The sequence below is a fragment of the Myxine glutinosa genome, chromosome 4 (genome assembly GCF_964187855.1).
Source record: "Myxine glutinosa chromosome 4, kmMyxGlut1.1, whole genome shotgun sequence".
Classification (NCBI taxonomy): Eukaryota; Metazoa; Chordata; class Myxini; order Myxiniformes; family Myxinidae; genus Myxine; species Myxine glutinosa.
Window position 1 is genome coordinate 165,524,851 of NC_136264.1, and position 22,429 is coordinate 165,547,279.

At 46.0% G+C, this 22,429-nt stretch overlaps 1 protein-coding gene across 1 annotated transcript in view; it reads right to left on the reverse strand.

Moving 5' to 3' along the window:
- LOC137417558 (uncharacterized) overlaps window positions 1–22,429 on the reverse strand; it is a 51,180-nt gene that overhangs the window by 1,586 nt on the left and 27,165 nt on the right. Inside the window, exons 6-9 of the mRNA XM_068103494.2 lie at window positions 8,643–8,758; window positions 7,623–7,699; window positions 7,319–7,441; window positions 3,514–4,067 (exon numbers count right to left, since the gene is read on the reverse strand). Coding sequence (XP_067959595.2) covers window positions 3,544–4,067; window positions 7,319–7,441; window positions 7,623–7,699; window positions 8,643–8,758 — 840 coding nt within the window. The 3' untranslated portion in view covers window positions 3,514–3,543. The remainder of the gene's footprint in view (window positions 1–3,513; window positions 4,068–7,318; window positions 7,442–7,622; window positions 7,700–8,642; window positions 8,759–22,429) is intronic.

Here is a 22,429-nt window from a genome sequence, read left to right on the forward strand (position 1 = left end):
AACGATTGCAACAAAATTTTGGGTAGGTAATCCTGGGACCCCCGGGAGTAAAATAGGCTATATCGTTTTTCCAATTTTCCAATTTTTCCAATTTTCAAATTTTCCAGTTTTTCCAAACACTACCGAATAATATTTACCGATATGAACAGTGATGTGGCTTTTATTGAAATTCTACAAATACTGTTTAGATTTTGATGAGAATTATGAACCTGCCGCGAATGCAGAAGTGGACAGATTACCGCAATGCGCGGGTTTCATAATATCCCAATACAACCGTCATTCAATCGTAATGTTAAATCGTTAAACGTTAATCGTGTTAATCATTTTGTTAAAGTATCAATTGATGATTGGAATTGAGTGAATACAATTACGATTTTGAATTCGTAATTGTATTCACCCAACCATACGGAACTTCACATCAGGATTTAAATATTTGTTTATGTCACGAATGTTGTTAAAAGTTTATTTTTTATATGAATGTTATTTCATTTGTGATTGGAGTTATGCTGTTTGGAATGAAAAAAAAGAGATATCGAGTTCAAGTGAATGACGAAATGCCGTGGTTTCTACTTTGTAAACGTGAAATTTGTGGATCGCCATATGCAGATTCGCCATTGATTGGGAATGGAACAAATGTACCCGTTTGTTTGTGAATGGGTACGTTTTTCATGGAAGTCCTTCACGAACTTGCTGTCCATGTCTGACGTGCGACTGAAGGTGCTAAAGGAATGTGGAATTTATTGGTTTCATGCTTTAGCCTTCGCCATTTCTGCATTGTCTGTTTGCTTCTGGCCTCCCACCCATGCATAGCACGGGTACCTCACTAGTTATATAAAGTGTTATGTGACTTTTTGGAAGTTTGTAACATTGAAAGTAAAAGGTCTAAGTGATTGAAAATGTACATGTACACCGTGTCATTATTTACATATTTGTCCGGTAATAATAAATTTTGCACTCTTTGTGTTTCATCTAAGCAGCATCTAGTACCAAGCCAAGAAAGATTTAAGGAAAGAAAATATCCTAACTTTCGTTAACACAGCCACGTCTGCTGTTAGTGATGCTCCAGAATGAAGGTTTCGGTGCTAGGACCAAAAACTTGGTTGAACGCTGGATAAAGTGCATCGAAGAGGATGGAGATTATGTAGACTAAAGTGATACTAACGAATTACCTCGTGCACGCAAAGCGAAAAGTGGGGTTAAGCAATTGGTTCACTTTGTCTGTCTGTCTACATACGTCGGTTTATGATCGAGGAATAACTTAATTTCAATTGAATGTTACATTTTGAATACGAATCGGAACCTGAATCAGGAAACAAACCTGCAGTTTTGCACTACTTTGGCTCTGAATTTGTTGTGACTGCAGATGCACAGAGCGGAGTGAGATAGAAACATTTTGCTCTGTGAGTCTGGCTTGCAGTCAAACAAAGTTGAACATCATTGCAAACAGGAAACTTTGTTTTTGAGGATGTATTAAAGCTACATCAATAGCGGTAAACGTCCGAAACAAAATTTCTGCAGCCTCTAAAATCTTCATTTTATTCAAATTTAATTATATACTTGAAAACTGCAGAACACAAATCATCTTTTTGGCACTTTCAAAACCCTTTCGTTTAGCAGTACTTGGAAAAAATATTGCGGCATTTCACGTCATCTCGACCAATCAAATTTGCTGCTCACAGAACCTGCCCGTGTCATTTTTTCTCAAGACTCTCTAGTTGAATCTATTAATGGTACCATGTGTATTAGTGTAGCACAACATAAGGTTCTTTAAATCGATCGGCGTCCACTCCTGTAAGCGGGCGATCTCCACATTTTTGTTTATTTTAAAAAGCACAAGCAGCAAATGCAGCACTCCGACACATCGGGTCAGAAAAAACAACTGGTGACTGGCTTTTCTTCTTCATTCTTCCCTTTCCACTCTCATTTCTCATTTATGTATATTCAGACAGAGAACATTCGTGAAAGTCCTTCCCTCTACAGAATGATGCATGATCATGACCACTCCTTTTTCCATCTTCAGATGCATAGGGCTGCCGAAGCAATTTCTTCGGCACAATCGGACACAATCCTGGATGGGTCACCACTCTGAGGCTGGATACTCGAATGGCTGATTCATCCCAGGAAGATGGTGCTCAATTGGCTAATATCAAAAGAATAACAGGCTGAGTCAACCCACCTTGTGTTATTTAACGGCATGACAGGGGCTCAAAATCAGACCCTAAGATCGTAAACCAGCCACCTTAACCGTTAAACCAACACCAGGCATTCCCTCTATAAGAGTCCCATATACTGCTCATAATTGCTAGACAATTATATATCTGGCAATTCCCAGAAATTGCTCTACTCAACTTTTAGAATAAACATCGAGTGGTGAAGGACATGGAACTAGATACTCACCTCAACAAACATTACACAGTCATAAATAAATAATAAACAATTTGTTCAATATTGAATCATAGGCATTCAAACATTAACATTGTGCTGTACTAATATACCGCCTAACAGACACTCAAAGGATTTGTGACAAGTGGGTTGGATGATAGAACTTTTTGGAAGACCCAGGTATATGTTTTTTTTTTTCATATACGAATACAAGTACAAACTACAACGGCACTCGGTAGAGCGCATACCTCCGCCAGTCTGAACAATTTACGTTTTGTATCCCACTGATAGGCTGGATCTGGATCCGGACCTGAACCAAGAAGGAATCTGCTTGTTCTTGTCACCTAACCAACTCACCCACAAAGTTTTGTCATAACCCATCCACAACTTTTTGACATATCATACTATATATTGTTTTTTGGCCCTGTTTTTCAATGGTGAAAAATCACTTGATAAATTATCGTATCCGGATTTTCACCAAATTCTAATCATTTCATTGTCGCACACCCAACGTATCCACTAAATTTCATCCGAATCCATCCACAACTTTTTGAGATGTCCTGTCCACAGTCAGACGGACAGACAGGGGTGAAACATAACCTCCATCTACCTTCGGTGGTGGAGTTAATGAGATTTCCTCGAGTGATGAAGAGACCAGCTTTATATTAGTATTGTCACAGATTCCTGACCGGTGCATGAATTGCAACTGATGCATTCTCAATAATTTTGGTCGTAGTTATGCACTTTTAGTGTAAAACTTGTGTTACAGCACAAATCTGCCAAATAATATACAAGTGGTGCAACAAAATCTACTCTACATTTTGCAAACATCTGGATCAGGCCGTCATAAACAATATCATGGATTTGATAACAGTTCAGGTACTGTGTGATGGCCAAGGACATGCTACCAGAAACGAATAATGTCCATGCAAGTCTATTTGATCGGGTTCATTGTTAAAAAATAGTTTGTTTGCAATCAGGGGTGTTTACTTTATTATTTTATGGCACTGTACAAGTTATGGATTGGCAAAGCAATAAGCAGTCATAGTATTGGCAACAAGCTGAGCATGATAAGCACTGTATATTGATATTTGGACAAGAAAAAGCGAAAGGAACATAAAAGTCAGATACCTGTGGCTCTGAAGATTGTCTGGGAAAGTTCTATGGAAAATATTGCTGAGGCATTTGGTGTTCCAGGTTAGTGTACTCGCTCTTGTCCACCCTCTGGCCTTCATCTTCCTTGGTGTGCATGCCTGGTACGTGCAGTGTGGCATCACTTGTCATCCAATTAAAATTTGTCAGGTTAACGTCCATCATTTTAATGTCAAGAGTAGTTTGGTCAGATAGGTTCTTCACATCAGTACTGGGCGGCAGGGCAGAGACGTAAGGAATGTTGGAGGTTGAAAAGTCCGCTATAGGGCTGCTGTTCGAGGAAACTTGTGTGCATAGCCCAGCTGCAGTCTCCCAGTCTTCATAAGACTGTTGCGGAGGAACTTGTGTGTCAAAGACACTAGAGACTCCAAGCAATTCAAAGAGTACATCGGTGTCCATTTGGTCTCGTTGCCACGGTATCTGCAACATGGGTGGAGCACAGGACTGAACCGGTGACAAGTTGCAGAGGTCAATCAGTGCATGTTCTGGAGAATATGAAAGTGGGTTTTGAACTTCCGTTGATGTCAATGGACCTGTATAGAGAAATGGCGAATTAAATTTGCAAAACCTCCTGGGAAAAATGTCAGACTATTTGAATTTATATCCAACATGGTCAAACGGTTTATTTACTCCACAACACCAGGCATACTTTGGCTTTTCAAAATGCACAAAGTGTAGCAGCATAGCAAACCTGTTGTGCATTTTGTGATACAAGCACCAAATTTGGCACAAATGTACATTAATATGTTGCGAACATTTTCAGATATTGGGCCACTTGAAATTCCGTAATTTTTTTTTTGCAAATTTTTTCAAATTTCGTAATTTCAAATTTTTCGGGTGACACCGTCACAATTTCGGTCTTCGAGGCCGGCCGATATAGTGGGGCGGCTTAGCCCAAATATTCAAAAGAATTGTGCCTTTTGTGATACAAGCACCAAATTTGGCACAAATGTACATTAATATGTTGCGAACATTGTGTGGTCAGCAATGAAGACGAGAGTCTGAATTACATGTATGCAAAAGACCTTGTGAACCAGTGAAGCAAATACACGGGTAAGCATGAATTAAATCTAGGGCATGATATAATTTCCATGATGTTTACCTCTACACTCAATGGTGGAAGGAGGTAATGTTTTGATCCCAGCTTGTCTGTATGTCTGTTTGTCTGCTAGTCCACAAAATTCCAGACAAAGCTTGTAGTAGTGGTAGTTGTAGTGGTAGTGGTGATAACAGAAATTGTTATATAGAACTGAACTTATATTATTATTATATGCAGAAAATAACTTCATTTCTATATGCCCTGCAGTGGACAGGTTAATTGGTTTATGCACTGAAGGGGTCACCCTGGTGTGCACTGCTGTGTTCTGCCTCACTGAGTTGTTCAGGTATGATGTACTCAGCACAAGCTTCCGGTCGGCCCGGAGGTGGGGGTGCGGGGCCTGTCACGGAACGTCAAAACAAACGGCCTGCCGGGGCCGCCCAAAAGTCGGGCGTGAGGGGCGCGTCCACTAATGGAACGCCTCTCGCTTCCCAGATCGAGGGCCACGTGGTCAGGAGAACCTCGTCCCTTCCGGTCACACTTTGCCTATCGGCCGGCCTCGAAGACCGAAATTGTGACGGTGTCACCCGAAAAATTTGAAATTACGAAATTTGAAAAAATTTGAAAAAAAAAATTACGGAATTTCAAGTGGCCCAATATCTGAAAATGTTCGCAACATATTAATGTACATTTGTGCCAAATTTGGTGCTTGTTTCACAAAATGCACAATTCTTTTGAATATTTGGGCTAAGCCGCCCCACTAAAAGGAAATTGTCCATGATAACACAAAATAAATTAGCACATACCACTAAATAATCTCCATGGACCTCAATTTTAGAGAAATATCGTAGAAGCACCATTGGCAGCAATTACAGTTAGAGTCTTCTTTGGGTATGTCTGTATAAGCTTTGCACATCTGGATTTTTTGTTGTTTGTTTTTGTATACAACATCGAGGCGCGTGTAAGAGCTAACAATAAACACAAAAAACATAAACAGACACATAAAACATATAATAAAGGGAGCGGGAGACAAGATGGGGAGAGAGAGAAGGAAGCACACAAGCACAACAACAGCAGAGAACAGGGACATCGGGAGATCTGTGGAAGGGAGAGGGGGGGGGGGTACACGGTATAAAAGCAATTGACACTACTAGGAATTTCAGGAATGAAATCGGAGATTGAAAGAGGTGGATTGAGGGTGTATTAACGGGGGTAGAAAAGATAAAGGTTTTGGATGGGGGAAGATAAGAGATGGTGGTGAACAGCTGTTTTAAAGATCTGGAGGGAGGAGTGGAATTGAAGAGAGTGTGGGAGTTTGTTCCAGAGGTGGGAGTAAAGAGGAATGAGAGAGTGAAGGTGAGCATAGAATCTTGATTGTGGCAGTTTCACCAGAAGAGGGTTGCTGAGAGATCTTTTGTGTCCTGACAGAATATTTGGGGGACAGAGCACAGACAGAGCAGGGGGAGCTAGGCTGGAGAGGAGTAGGAAGAAGACAAAGACCACCAACCTGCCTGCGGTGAGAGAGTGAAAGGCCCTCAGAATCAGCTTCATCGCGTGAGATGAAGGGAAGTTTCTCCCATTCTTCCTTGCAGATTCGCTCAAGCTCTGTCAAGTTGGATGGGGAGCGTCGGTGGTCAGCAATCTTCAAGTCTTTCCACATATTATCAATTGGATTGGCTACAGATAGAGACCAATCAAGTTATAGAGACATTTCAAGGATGATAAAAAAATTGGATGGACCTGAGCTCAATTTGGTGCGTCATAGCAAAGGGTTTGAATACTTATTGACAACATATTTCAGCGTGAAAAATTTTAATTATTTTGTAAAAAAAAAAAAATTCCCGAATTTTTACAAAATAATTTACATTTTTAAGCTGAAATGTTTTTTTTTTGTTTGTTTTTTTTTCTTAGCAAAGGGTTTGAATACTTATTGACAACACATTTCAGCTTAAAAATTTTAATTATTTTGTAAAAATTATATTAAAAAAACAAAATTCCACTTTGTCATTATGGGGTATTTTGTGTAGCGTGGTGACAAAAAATCTGAATTGAATCCATTTTAAATTCAGGCTGTAACAACAAAAAGTGAAAAAGTCAAGGGGTGTGAATACTTTATAAAGGTGCTAGATTTATCAAAAAAGGACTCGAAAAACAGAGGATGCCCAGTGTGTGTCTGGCTTTGGGGGTCAGCTTTGATATATGGTCTGACCAGACAAGGCTCAGCAGATTGAGAGAGAGACAGAACTTCTTCCATTGGTTTGATTGTGGACATCAATAGATGTGTTCAGGTGATGATCCTTCCAGAGACAGGGACCTTGCAAGATTTTCCTGGATTGGAAGCCATTTACCACCAGAATCTGCAGTTACACCAGAATCTGCAGCAGACCGAATTGCTGATGCCTGTTTGTATGTGGGATGCGGAATTGAATGGGATATGGATTCAACTGTGGAGGTGTGGAGCATCATTATAACTTTTCTACATATTGATCAGTCCACAGAACGTATCTGTTTGCTACAACAATACTACGGTATAACGTGGAATATCTAACCTTTTCAACAATGCGATTATAAATTTGTTTAGCTAACCAGATAGTCTTAAATAATCGTATACCTGATGCATGTCATACACCAGGGCATTGCAATTGGAATTGCCTATCAAAATAATAACATAAGTAAGCGGCATTCAATATCAGTCACTCACATCATAGATACAAAAGACAACTTGTGAAAATTATCCAACAGTACCAGGCCAGGTAAGATCGAAGGGTTGCTGGATATCCAATGCCGAAGACCATTGCCCACTGTTCATTTGGCTCTCGGTATCCTCGCATGGTTTCAGCCAGGTGTCAGTACCTTGTACTACTGCAACTAAAACAAGGATGAATCCAGTTGCTGATTACAAATGGAAAAGCTTAAACCAGAAATCTTGTACCAAGAGTTTCCTTCCTCTTTATAGGCCACTGTGGTCTTCCCAAGAGGCGTCTTAAAAATACAAATAAGATGCATTTCATTGGAAACCCTGAGCAAGCTCGAGGAAATGGAAACTCACCTTCTGAATCTTGAGGCCTATTTTGATCTTCCATGTAGGCCTGCTGAAAAGGTTCATTTGCTGGAGGTACTTGGCACCTGAACACAAACATTCCAAAACAACAGCATTCATCACATTGGTCTTCGTAATTGCCTTTTTTTTTTTTTTTTTATAGAAAAATTTAAGCGTTTGAAGTTTTTCTGAGGGTAAATTCCACAAGGATGAAAATGGTGTTTGTAGTTTCTAATATGACAAAAGTTTTCATGAACCAAACGCAGTTTTTATTGAAATACAATTGTTCATTACCCCTGCCACCAAAGGTGGACGATGCTTATGTTTTCACCCCTATCTGTCTGTCTGTCTCTGAGCAGGATATCTCACAAAGTTAGACGGATTCGGACAAAATTTGGTGGGCAGGTTGGGTGTGCGACAAGGACGAACTGATTCGATTTTGGTGAAGATCCGTATACTATAATTTTTGAAGTGATTCGTCATAATTGAGAGACAGAGCCAAAAACTATATATAGCACTATATTTCAAAAAACAGTTGTGGGGTTATGACAAAACTTGGTGAATGAGTTGAGTTGTTGACAAGAACAAGCCGATTAGATTTTGGCTCAGGTCCGGATGCAGATCCGGCCTATCAGTGGAATACAAAATGTAAACTGTTCAACCTGGCGGAGGTATGCTCCATCAAGTGCTGTTCTAGTTTTATTTCCATTGATCAGCAACAATGGAGTCAAGAACAACAAAAATATACATTTTGAGCATAAAATTTATGCAAACACAAAAAGCTCATGGCAGAGAGAAATAAGAGAGAAACAAGTCCAGGTGTAGGTTGAGAGAGCAAGCAATTTAAATAAAACCAAACTATGGGCATATTCACTGTGTGATCACTCAAATTTCACCAATAATATCCCAAAAAGCAAGTTTGATTTTTGCCATGGTACTGGAAGCAGACAAAATGTGTGTACTTTTCTTGTTTGAAAAAAGAATATGTCAAGCTGATGCATAGGCCTTGATTCAGCCTCAATAACATACTTGCAGGGTGGGTATCCTGGCGGAGAGACCTCTGTTGCATCAGGGCTGAGTCCTGCGTGTGAACCAAAGCTGCTGAATCTCCGATAGGTAGGTTTGCTGCTGATGTATTGTGAGAACTTAATGGGAAGAAACAGAATGCAGAGTACCCTCATTAGTGTAGGCTGGCAGGTATGCCCCCGAAGTACGTACGTTCGCCTCTCAGCAGTCTAGCCTGGGTTAAACTCTGGGCCCAGCTAGAAACTGTCATCCCGGTGCATCACTGGCAGCGTGATTCATCAATGGGTGTGCAGTTCCTCAGAAGGACGTTAAACTGGGCATCCCAGCTGCCAACATTAGTTGGTGTATGTTAAATATTCCACAGTGTCCTTCACAAAGAGTAGGCGAGCCATCTCTGGCACCATGAACAAATTACAAAATTCCTGCCCCATCTAGCAGAGGGAATTGCATCAGTGGCACAGCCGTGCCCTCAACCAATGATGGTTTTAAGATTGTAAACGACAATCTACCTCACAGCCTTGTGCTGCATATGAAAGAAGAAGACTCTCGTTTGTCTCCGATATGAGCAAGAAGCTACCAAGAGTGATTATTTTGTCAACAAAACAGTAGAATCACAATCATCTGCATGAAGATGGAGCAAGCATGCTCATAAATGCACGAGTGGTATTTAGGGAACCACCAAAATATAGTATGGACAAAGAAATAAGGAACCCTTCGTGCAACTTTTAACAAAAGAAAACAGAGTAAGTAGCAGAATCTGGAACAAATGTTAGCAAAAGTCAGAGTTACTCCATAGCCAAGAAATAACTGAAGCACACTTTCCACATTCATTCTGATACTGCAAGATTGAGTGTCAGTTAAAGGTGTTTTAAACGAGAAGTTAAAATTAGAGGTGCAAAGGTAAACCGTGTGGGAATAGGCATCAATAAATAGCTATAGGGAGTAAAAAGTTAAGCATATTCTGCACTAATGTGAGCAGTTTAAATAATAATATTGAAGAGCTTGAGGCCAAAGTAGATAGGGAGGAGTACCATATAGTTGCAGTAAGCGAGACATGTTTTAATGGGAAGAGTAACTGGAGGACAGGATGAGAAGGCTACAAGGTGTATCGGTGTGATAGGAAGGAGTAAATGGGAGGAAGTTTTTTCTTGTTGTTGTTGTTAATGAGATATCACCCACCACAAAGCTTAAGGCCACTCGAGGTGTGGGTGACACAAAGGAAAGTATATACAGTCACGTGAAAAAGTACACCCCAAGTAAAGTTTTGACTTTTTCAACATATTTCAACATACAGCTATTTGATCTTCATTTCAACAATATTGATAGATAAAGGTGATATAATATAACAAATATCATGAAACATTTACATTTTGTAGTCCATTGTATAATTTAAATAAACATAAATGCAAATTTCGCATGTGGAAAAAGTAAGTACACCCTTGGCTCTAATAGGTGGTATTGCCCCCTTTGGCAGAAACAACCTCAAGTAGGCATTTCTTATAACTGTCTACCCGTCTCTGACATCGACTGTGAGAAATTTTTGTCCACTCCTCCATGCAGAATTATGTCAGCTGTGCGATGTTTGAGGGGTTTCTTGCATGCACAGCTCGTTTCAAATCCCCCCACAACATCTCGATGGGATTTAGATCCGGGCTTTGACTTGGCCATTCCCGATCCCTCCATTTCCAAACACTCCATTTCTTTCTTTTCAGCCATTCCTTGGTGGATTTACTGGTATGTTTAGCGTCATTGTCATGTTGCAAGGTCCACCTTCGGTTGAGCTTCAACTTTCCGACAGAGGGCCTCACATTATCATCAAGCACCCTCTGGTACAATGAAGATTTCATAGTGGATTCTATGATGGTGAGCTGCCCAGGCCCTGATGCAGCAAAGCTGCCCCAAACCATAATATTTCCACCACCATGTTTTACAATAGGTATCAGGTTCTTGTGGTCAAATGCTGTCTTTGGTTTTCGCCAAACATGTCTTCTGGTACTGTGGCCAAATAGCTCTACCTTTGACTCATCTGTCCAGAGCACATTGTTCCAGAAGTGCTGGTCTTTGCCGAGGTGTTCATTGGCAAACTTTAGTCTTGCCCTGATGTTCTTTCTTGATAGCAAATGTTTCTTCCTGGCACACCTCCCTTGTAGATCAAATTTGTGCAGCCTCTTTCTAATGGTAGACTCGTGCACTTTGACATCAACAGTGGCAAGAGCTACCTGTAGGTCCCGTGATGACATTCTGGGGTTCTTCGAGACTTCTTTCAGCATCTTGCGGTCTGCTCTCGGGCTGAATTTGCTGGGGCGGCCTGGCCTGAATAAGTTGGCAGTTGTTTGGAATCTTCTCCACTTGTAGATGATCTTCTGGACAGTCGAATGATTGATTTCAAATTGTTTGGAGATCTTTTTAAATCCCTTCCCAGACTCATAAGCATCTATAACCTTCTTTCTGAAGGCCTCAGAGAGCTCTTCTGATCTGGGCATGGTGACGCCGCACACTTCAACAACAAAGAGCAAACCAAACTAAATGTCTGAGGTTTAAATAAGACAGGTTCCTCCAAGATCCTCTCTAACGATGTTCTAATCATTTGCACCTGAGCTGGTGCACAACAACAACAACATGCATTTTAAGGCCATTTTCCCTGCTAGAGCGGGGGTTAGCCTTGCAGTCCCCATGACAATCTTCTCCATCTTGCCCTATTTTCTGCATCTCTCCTTGTTAACCCCCTTGCCCGCATTTCTTCTTCCACCATCTTGTGGCTGGCTGGTGCACCTGATTCTAATTTTAGGTATTTGAAGTAGTGATAAATATCAGGGTGTACTTACTTTTTCCACGTGCAAAATTTGCATTTATGTTTATTTAAATTATACAATTGACTACAAAATGTAAATGTTTCATGATATTTGTTATATCACCATAACCTATCAATATTGTTGAAATGAAGATCAAATAGCTGTATGTTGAAAAAGTCAAAACTTTACATGGGGTGTACTTACTTTTTCACATGACTGTATATATATATATATATATATATATATATATATATATATATATATATATATATATATATATATATATATATATCTATCTATATATATATATATATATATATATATATATATATATATATATATATATATATATATATATATATATATATATATATATATATATATATATATATATATATATATATAACTGTAAGAAATAGTAGAAACTCCAAAGTACGGGCAGGGCGTCTCATTTGTATTGAATAAATAATCGTTAGATTAAATAAGACGCGGACGTAGCTTCAGGACGTCGATCTTTAATTGTCGACAGTTAGTCGACAATTAAAGATCGACGTCCTGAAGCTATGTCCGCGTCTTATTTAATCTAACGATTATATATATACAGTATATATATATATATATATATATATATATATATATATATTATATATATATATATGTATATATATATGTATCTATCTATAATTCCAGTAATCTCTGTACGTCTGTACGTTTGTACGTTTGTTTGTTTGTCTGTGACCGCTGTTTCTCGACAACTACCGGTCCGATATACTTGAAACTTGCCAGGTATATTGCTGGGGACCCGAGGATGTGCCTTTTCAAGGTTTCATATTAATCGGACAATTACTTACCGAGCTATGTCCAAAAAACGATTCAACCAATCAGAGAGCAGCGAACGATCGCGTGTGCCGAACGTGGAGGACACACTCTGCCTCGGATGGCACATTTGAGAGCGTATTCATTTATTTCACGTTTGCAAACTATGTTGGCGTTAAACTATGTTTTAAAACTAATAAAACCGAATTTGCGATTCATTCGCTTTCCTGCGCGTTTGTGCACGCGATGGCGATTTCTTTACCAAACTCCGGAAGCCGTTCGCTTTGGACCAAACCATTGCATGTAAATAGAGGGGGGGGGATTGTCACCGTACTCGCAAGCCGTTCGCTTTGGACCAAACCATTTCATGTAAATAGAGGGGGGGGATTGTCACCACTCGCAAGCCGTTCGCTTTGGACCAAACCATTTCATGTAAATAGAGGGGGGGGATATAATTTTAGATATAGATATAGTACGGGCAATGCCCTAGTATATATATATGTATATATATATATATATATGTATATATATATGTATATATATATATATATATGTATATATATATGTATATATATATATGTATATATATATATATATGTATATATATACATTGTTACGGAAACGGGGACGGCGCTCCACTTAGCAAGGGGGGGGGGGGGTTAATCCCCCTTCTATTTTGCACTGGCCGTCTCCGATCCTGAAGCAACCCCGCTCCCCTGTGGGGTGGGATTGGCCGAGGTGATTGGTCAAGGGATTCCCGTACACCTCCGCCAATCCCTCCACAAGGCAGGTGGGTAACTCCGCTCGAAACCACGGACAAGATGGTATTTGCCGAGTGGGTTAGCAGTCCGAAGTTCGAGCCATTAACAGAGAACTAAACCCGATCCTGAGCGTTGGCCGAATCGTGCCACGTATATCAATTGGTAAAAAAACAAAGACGATCGGACGAGAATGAAGAAGACAAAGGTAGGAAGAACAGGTATTTATTAATTACTATTTACACAACCAAAGAAAAGCAAGAAACGAAGGTAATTTACAGTGAAAGATAGGAGACACAGGGCAGCTTATACTTACACAGGCTTAACTTATACCCCAGGACAGAACAAACAAGACAAACTCACGTACACGAATGGATAGTATGGCAGGGATGGATGGCTGGAAGGGAGAGAAGAGTCCGTTCAGGATGGCAGGCTGGAGGCGAACGGCCGCAGACTCCTCCGCAATCTGGTTCATGCGCAGCAGCGCGTCAGAGCTTCGCGCGCAGGGGGTGTTCCAAGCGGTGTTTCCCTCAGGCCTCGTACGTCCTCCGCCTCATGCGTTCTCTCTCCACTGCTTTGCCTGCCCACCTCTCTCCACAGAACTCTGCTCACCTCTCCACAGAACTCTGCTCACCTCTCCACAGAACTCTGGTGGGGGCTCCACGCAACGGGTTATATAGCGCCACACCCTGGAACGTTCGCGAAACTGCTTGATCGTTCTCTCTCCGCCCTCTCAAGCCAAACCCACTCATTCTTGGTTGGTTGATCGGGGCTGGCTGACTCCTCCACTTGGCGATGGGCGGGCCACGCCCTTCTTCTCCGAGTTGGAGCACATGGCAATGGCGGCGAATGCAGTTGGTAATGGAGGTAATACAGTTGGTAATGGAGGCAATGCAGTTGGTAATGGAGGCAATGCAGTTGGTAATGGAGGTTCTGGGACCATCGAAAGGGTATCTATCTTATTTGATTTTGGTGCAACGTAAGGTCGACTATTGAACACACAGCCTTATCTGAAACACAGACTGATGAAATAACTACAGAGAGGTTCTATGATTGGCTACGTGCTTGTACATGGACTAGCTAAGGTGCTCATTTCAATTAACAGCCAATTAAGGGGGAAATGTACACAGGAAATTTACTACTAAATTTACAAAGTGAAGGTTCTAAAAACCGTAACAATATATATTGTTACAGACGCGGTTGTGGATGTTAGTTTACCGAGCGGTTTGGTATGACCGCGTCTGCACAGTTTACCCGATTATACTCGAACGTTGGCCGAGTCGCGCTACGCTAAATCAATTGAGGAAAGGACAACGTCAACGGCTGGGTTAAAATGACACGACACCAGGGGTACAGTTCTCAAGACCTCCGGAGGAGGTTATAATATTTCGGAACGTTAGATTACAAGGACGAGAGAGACAGCATAGGAAGGTAGGCACTTAAATACGGTCTTATAGTAGCCCCGACAGACGACAGATAAACGGGACAAGACTGACTCACACGGGGATTGATGGCAAGGAAGGGCAGGTAGTCGAGGCTCAAGGTGCACCTTGGCGCAGGGGCAGAATCGACCCGGTCCGGTCCAGAGATGCGGGAGGTCTCGTCGCGCTGGAGGTGGCGTCTCTTTCTCCTTCGTGGCTGAGGCGCATCTGACGTCACGTCCGGTAAGTGGCTGCGTATATCCGGCGGGGAGTGACACGCCCTCGGCTCGTTAGCTCCGCCCCAGATGGAATCGGCCCGTTGCTTCTCATTGGGTGCGGGGGGTTACCGGGCTCCGCCCTTGACGAGGGGCCGACAGTCAGCCCCTTCGTGGTAACCCCGTCGGCGCACATGGGCAATGGCGGCTAACCGAGCCGGAGTGAGGACGCACACTCCCCGCGCGCTGTTGTTGTAGTTGTTGTTGTTGTTGTTTCATGGGGAAGATGGGAGGAGGTATGGGGAGGTCCTAAACTCACTACTGGTGCCATACAATCACATTCTGGTGCAACGAAGAGTCAGAATTAATGGAAACGAGTCCTTAACTGACATAGACTAAGAATAACTAGCAAGATGTCCGAAAGTTGTCTACGTGAGATGCGGTGGACCTGGGCACGACATTTAATGGGGGAAAAAGGGGAAGGTCGGTTCTACAGAGTGTTGTTTACAGACAATGGGACTAGGGAATAGGGGATTGGGGATAGTTGGGGAGTATTGGGGAAATAGGGGAATATTTACAAGCGGATATGGAGGCCAAATCCCATATCCGCAACATTGCACCCTTCTCTACCCTCGGGGCGTCCCGACCTGATAAATTTTTACCTATTTTAGTGTGGCACTCAGATGTAGTTCCCTCTACTATTAACTCTACCCTGAGTGCGACAGTTTTACAGATATTCACAAATGAGTAAATATGTCCCCCTGCGACGTTGCACCCTTCTCCTCACAGAAACACACCCACAGGATAACCGAATCGCGGAAAGAATTCTCAAACTAAACATACAGCCGGTAGGGAGCATTATTTACACAAGACTACGCTGATATTTACACTACGATCCAGGACCTGTTTTTGGAGGAACACATGCAGATGTTATGCATAGAGAGAGCACGCATGCCAGCATCGATACACCAACCCACGAGTGCTCTGTGGCCTTACGGCCTTTAGTAATGTGCAGAGCACCCCATCCAAGCACCAAAAGCACCACCCCAAGCACCAATCGGTGCAGTCACCATTGTTCGTTAAAATAAAAACAACAACCCCTAACCCTGCAGGTGTCTCTTGCTCTTCGTGTGGTGCACTTGGCCTTCTTGCTTCTTTCAAAAATAAAGAAAGGCGCCAACCGCGTCCATTTCTAAATTGTGGCCGTCAGGGGGCCAACTATTAGTGGTTCACCTGTATGGCATAGGTGCCACGTTGACCCATAGGTCCATCCACGGGTGGTGCTTGGCCGCAAAAGAACTGCGGTCCATTGTGGGTGGCCACCAAAACTGCGGTCCATATGGTGTATCGATCCAGGCAGCAAGCAGCGAAAGTGCAGGCCCACAACTGCGGAGCCAGCACCTCTCTCTCCTCTCTCTCTGCCCCAAAGCCAGATCCTCGGAGGTGGGAGACAAACGAAGAAGACAAGTGAGTAAGGTGGTAAGGGCGCAAAAGTGCACGCAACATTAGGTAATGCACACTAGGGGCACATGGGAACCAGGTGAGACAGGTACGTTCCTACCGTACGCCCCCCCCCCCCACCAGGTAACCTACATTGCCCCTCCCTTACCCCTTACTGTATCCACAAAACACAACACTACCCATAAACATCTACTTTACAAATCAACAAACGTCCCTACTGTCTTCCCCGTTCCTCCCATAAACCAAATTCGTCTTCTCTCCCTCCTAACCAATCAAATTTGCCATTTTCAACTTTCATCAAAATTTGCCATCTCCAACTCAACATCATAATTTGCCATCACCAATTCATCATCAGTCCCTCCTAGGGAGGGAGAGATGGAATCACCCCAATGTCTCATCCACGTCGTGATGCGTCTCACGAATCCAACTGCAATTCTCACTTCCTGCAACACAGAACAAAGAAAACACAGGTGTGGAGTCATCATCATCACCACAGGTAAGTGGCTGCGTATGGTGCGACAGGTTCATCAATCCTAACTATTTCCTAAATGACTTTAACAACTTTACATTACCCGGGGTCTTTCCCTGCCAATCCATTGGCCAACTTACACTATGGGTTCTAAAAACCAATTCCCATTGACCAAACTGTGGTGCTTTTCAATTTGGGGTCTCACTCCCCCGATTCATCTCCCGGTGCCCTCGCACAATTTCTGGGCTGTGGCGTGTACCTCTCCCAGCGGGTCTACCCACCTGCACACCTCCACCACTGCAGTTGCCTCCGAGCTTACCTGCTCCTTACCCTAACCTAACTACCTGGGTAAGGCCCTCTGGCGCTCTCCCCACTCGGTGCCCTCTCTGGCACTGGGCTACCCGGGTCCGTCCTCCGGATCCTCGGGCCCCATCCACAACTACCGGCTCCCAGAGCCCACCTGCGGCCTCACCTGGCCGACATCCTCACAGTGGTGGAGTGCCCAACCAACTACACACACTAACAGGCTACACGCCCAGCCATTTCCACAACACTAATGCACCCATCCACAATACCATTCTGCAACCGCACCACAAATGCCAATATCCAACCACAATTTACCTATACCCTCTACCTAACACTTACACTACCCGCCCCGGGTATCCGTGATGGGGGTCCACTCTTCCCCCATTCACACCTTCGCACCATGCACACCACTCCGTACCACTTACTCCAACTCTCTCCACACCACTCATTCTCTGCTCCATATATTCCACACACCTGTGCTCTCACACCTGGTGCCACCTGCACCCTTCTCTCCCCAAGCGCATTCGCGCTGATCCACAACACTCACTACTCACACACTGCTCCACACACCTGTCCAGTTGCACACCTGTGCAATCACACCTGTTCAATTCTCAACCACACGGCATCATCTCATCTAACTACTCCCCTCTGAAACTTGCGCTTCCCAGTCGTCCCTTTAAACTATTGCGCTCCCACGTCATTATCATCCACACTAATCTACCTGCGTCCCCACTACAGGTATCAGTCACTAACTAACCTTAACGTTACCTAATGTCATCTTCGCTAGATCCCTACACACAATATCCTAACCCACCCGGGCTAGTCTTCACTGCCATCAACCCCATAAGCTAGTGCTCCTTTGCCCCCGCCATGGGAAGGGTGGCAGGGATGCCACCCTTACCCACCGGGCCCATCGCTCATCAATCCCCCAGTCCTCTGGCACTAATAAGCCCCCCTTATTCAGAGGTACTGGGTCCCGCCTCGACATCTAAAGCCGAGGCAATCCACGGGGGCGCCTGCTCGCCGGTGTAAGGTCTTATCCGGTCGGCGTGGACGATCCGAGGGAGGGCTCGTGGCCCCATTTTGATCTTAATGACCACGTCACAGATTTGCGACAGGACGACTCCTGGGCCTTGCCAGGGGGAGGTGAGTTTTGGGCACCTTCCCTTCCGCCTCCGGGGATTAAAGAACCAAATCTTCATCCCCGGAGCGTATTGACTCCCGTGGCTCCGGTCGTCGTACCTGCGCTTCATCTTTTCCCCCGCCAGATGGAGTTGGCGGCGGGCGAAGGCATGGACTAGCTCCATGCCTTCCTCTAGGTGACGTGCGTACCCCTCCCTCGGCGGGTTAACCACTGTGTCTGGCACGGGACCGCATAGCAAGTCGGCGGGAGCCCGTAACTCCCGCCCATACATAAGCAACGCTGGACTGCATGCGGTGGCCCCGTGCTGGCTGGTTCGGTAGGCCATGAGCAAATAAGGGAGATGTTTGTCCCAGTCATCCTGACGGGTGGCGGTGAACAGTGCCAGTTGTTGGATTAGAGTTCGGTTAAATCTTTCCACCATCCCGTCAGATTGAGGTCTTAAAGGCGTTGTCCTGGTTTTCCGAATTGACAGGAGACTGCACACATCTTTTAGCAATTTGCTCTCAAAATTTCGTCCCTGGTCGGTGTGCAACTCCTGTGGAATCCCATGCCGGCACACAAATCCTTCCACGAAGGCCTGCGCTACCACCCCTGCTTCTTGGTTGGGGAGGGCGTAGGCCTCCGGCCACTTGGTGAAGTAGTCCATCACAACGAGGATGTACTTATTACCTAGGCGGGTGCGGGGTAGTGGGCCTAGGATATCCATGGCCACCCGCTCTAGGGGGGCCCCCACCTGGTGTAATTGAAGGGGGGCCCTCATCCTCCGTGCTGGTCCCTTTTTGGCAGTACAGGCGTCGCATCTCCGACACCAGTCCTGTATGTCGCGCCCCATATTCACCCAATAAAACCTCCGGCGTACCCGCGATGTCGTCTTTGTCCTGCCCAAATGGCCGCCGGGGCGGGTACCATGCACCTGTTGCAATATATCGGTCTTAAATTTGTTTGGGACTACCACCAGCCAGGAAGTTTTATCAGAGGGAACCTCCACCCACTTGCGATACAAGATATTATCCTTCAATTCCAGGGTTTTCCACTGAGCCCAATATGCCTTTGTTTGCGCCCCGAGGGGGGTGACCTCTTCCCCATTAGGTCTTTGCCCCAATTTGACCCAATTGAACACTGGCCCCAGGACAGGATCCTCCTGCTGGGCCGTGCTCCATGCCAAAGTTCCGAATTCCTCATCTGCGGTTAGTGGCAAAATTGGCCCTCTCACCCGGGTTGCCCGGACAACGAGGGTCGGGTCCGAATCGCCCAATTGTTCCCTCTCCTCGTGTCTCGCACAAAATTTGCAGTTTTCCCCCAGACAAGGACGCCGAGAGAGTGCGTCCGCATTACCATGGGCCTTCCCGGCCCTATGGGCCACATCAAAATCGTACTGCTGCAACTTTTCCAACCACCTTGCAATTTGGCCCTCTGGTTCCTTGAACCGAAGGAGCCATTGCAAGGAGGAATGGTCAGTTCTAACCAAAAATTTCCGCCCGTACAAGTACGGGTGGAAATGGTTCATGGCAGCCAGCATAGCCAATAACTCTTTGCGAGTGACGCAATAATTTCTCTCGGGCCTACTTAAGGCCCGACTATAATAACCAATCACTCTCTCCACGCCCTCCTGTGTCTGAGACAAAACTGCGCCCAATCCTTCCTGGCTCGCATCCGTGTCCAGGGTAAATGCCCCGTTGCTAGTGGGGTACGCTAGAAGGGGTGCGGATGTCAGACACCCCTTCAATTTTTGGAAGGCCTCGTGGCACTCCCGTGTCCAATTAAATCGCGTCCCCTTCTCCGTAAGCCGGTGGAGGGGACGGGCCAACTCCGCAAACTTCGCCACAAAGCGCCGGTAGTAGGAGCAGAGTCCCAAAAATCCCCGCACCTCTTTGATGGTACGTGGTGCGGGCCACTCCTCTACCGCTTTAATTTTGTCTGGGTCCGTTTTTACCCCCTCGCGGCCGATCACGTGACCTAGATAGGCCACCTCTCTTGCAAACAAAGTGCACTTACTCGGGTTCAGCTTCAACCCTGCCTGTTTGAGGCACCCGAACACCTGGTCCAAATTAGCTACTGCCTGGGGGAACGTTTGGGCATGTACCAGGACGTCATCCAGGTACACCAGGCATGATTGCCATGGCATGCTGCCCAGTACATGCTCCATCAATCTTTCAAAGGTGGCGGGGGCGTTACACAAACCAAACGGCATCACAGTAAACTGATACAGTCCCTTACCTGTGGAAAATGCCGTTTTCTCCTTCCCTGCCCTATCCATCTCCACCTGCCAATACCCACTCTTGAGGTCCAAAGTTGAAAACCAATTTGAGCCCGCAACGGCATCGAGGGTGTCATCAATCCTTGGCAGGGGATATGAGTCCTTGAGTGTCACGTTGTTTAGCTGGCGATAGTCCACGCAGAACCGCGTGGTCCCATCCTTCTTTTTGACCAGCACAACAGGTGACATCCAAGGACTTCCCAAGGGCTCGATCACGCCTGCGTCGAGCATTTTTTCAACCTGCTCGTCAGCTTCCGCCCTCTTGCTCCAAGGGAGCCGTCGGGCGGCCTGACGAATAGGCCGGGCCTCACCGGTGTGGATCTGATGTTTCACCAGGCCCGTACGTCCAATATCCTCGGTGGACAGGGAGAAGAGGTCCAAATGGGACCCAACCAGTTTGTGTAAGGCCTCCCTCTGGGTACTTCCCAATTCTACGCTACTACGATTTACCATCTCGCAAATGGGATCGGGCCAATTCCTACTTCTTATTGAAGGCTCCCCCCGGGGTCGGCTCGGCTGGACGTTCTCGCCCCTCACTGTCGCGACTTCCTCAACTGGGGTGCAGCCAGCTACCCTCGTGCCCCTTACTATAGTGCGTGGTTCTGTACTCATATTTATTACTCGGACGGCCACTACCGGTCCGTCCGTTTTTACAAGGGTGCGGCCCACGATTAAACCCGGTATGGACTGCGCTGCCACCGGTTCGACCAGGCCGCAGGACTCCTGCCATGTTGGGCGAGCTGCCCACCGGGCCGGCACTATCGCCTCGGCCCTTGGGGGGATGGTCACGGCCTCGGAAGCCTCCAGCTCCGCTCTCTCGGCCGTGCTCACTCCCCCTAACGGCAGCTCTTCTACTCCCACCTGCAGGATCCCCCGGCACAAGTCGATTTTACAACCGCTGGCAGTCAACAAATCCAACCCTATTAAACATGGGTCGCACACCTCCGCCACCCAAACATCTATCTCCCTCCTTACCGACCCTAACTTGAGGGTCACAGAACCACGCCCTATGATCGGGGCCGTTACCCCGGTAGCAAGTTGCAAACTATAATTTTGCAGGCGCTGGATCTTATCCCAGCCACCTGCGCTCGAATCAAGGACCACAGGGCTGATGATCGTGGCGCTAGCTCCTGTGTCCACTACGGCGTCTACCCCCACGCCGGCAATTTTGCATCTAATTGTCAGGCTACCGGTTCCAATTTGGCCACAATAAATGACCTGTCGCGTCAATGAGGGCTCTCCTCCATCCTCTTCTGCCGAACACCGCCCTTCGTGCCCGACACCTTCTAGTTTCCCGGGGTCTGGCGGGGGGGTGTCTGGGGTCGGCTAACCCGCTCCCCCCTGGGCGGAGTTGAGGACCTCAACCGCCGGGGATCATCCCGGCGCGTGGCTCGACAGTGCCGCGCCAGGTGACCCAGACGGTTGCAAGTATAGCACCTCACCTGATAAGGTGCTTGCCTCCGGAATTCCAAATTTCCCCCCCTGTAGGTCCGAATTGGATTACCCGCTCGTGGTCCACCGCGGGCCACCTCCGGGGCCGCCTGCCATGGTCCAGGTCCCGCCAGGCGCTGGTCCACCAGCCTCCGGACCATGCCCGCCAGGTCAGGACCCACGTCGGGGGCGGGCCCCCTAAGGGGTCCGCCCTCCATCGGGGGTCCCACCTGGCAGACCGCCATTGCGAGACGCTTGCCCCCCCGGGCCAGGGGCCTCCCTGCTTCCCAACGGGCCGCAGCGTCAGCCGCCTGGCTCAGAGTCTGCGGGCGCCACATGGCGAGCTGTTGCCGGAGCTCAATGTCCGGGAGGGCCTGGATAAAATGGTCCAGCGCCAGGCTTTCCCGGGAATCCGCTGCCATGCTAGCATGTGCGATCCCCACTGCACGGCGAATGTCATGGGCAAGTTCCCCGATGGCTTCCTGGGGCTTGCGTTTTCGCAGCGCGAGCTGAGCTTTAACAAGCTCGCTCTGCTGTTCAATGCCGAATCGATTAATTAGGGCGTTGCGGAGGGCTGGCAGGGTGAGAGCACCCGCTGGTAATGCCGTCAGCACCTCCGCCGCCGCGCCGCGCAATGCGGCCACCAGGTGTACTCCACCTTCGTCCTCACCCCAACCGTTGCCCTTACACACACAGTCGAACTGCGCCAGGTACGCGCGT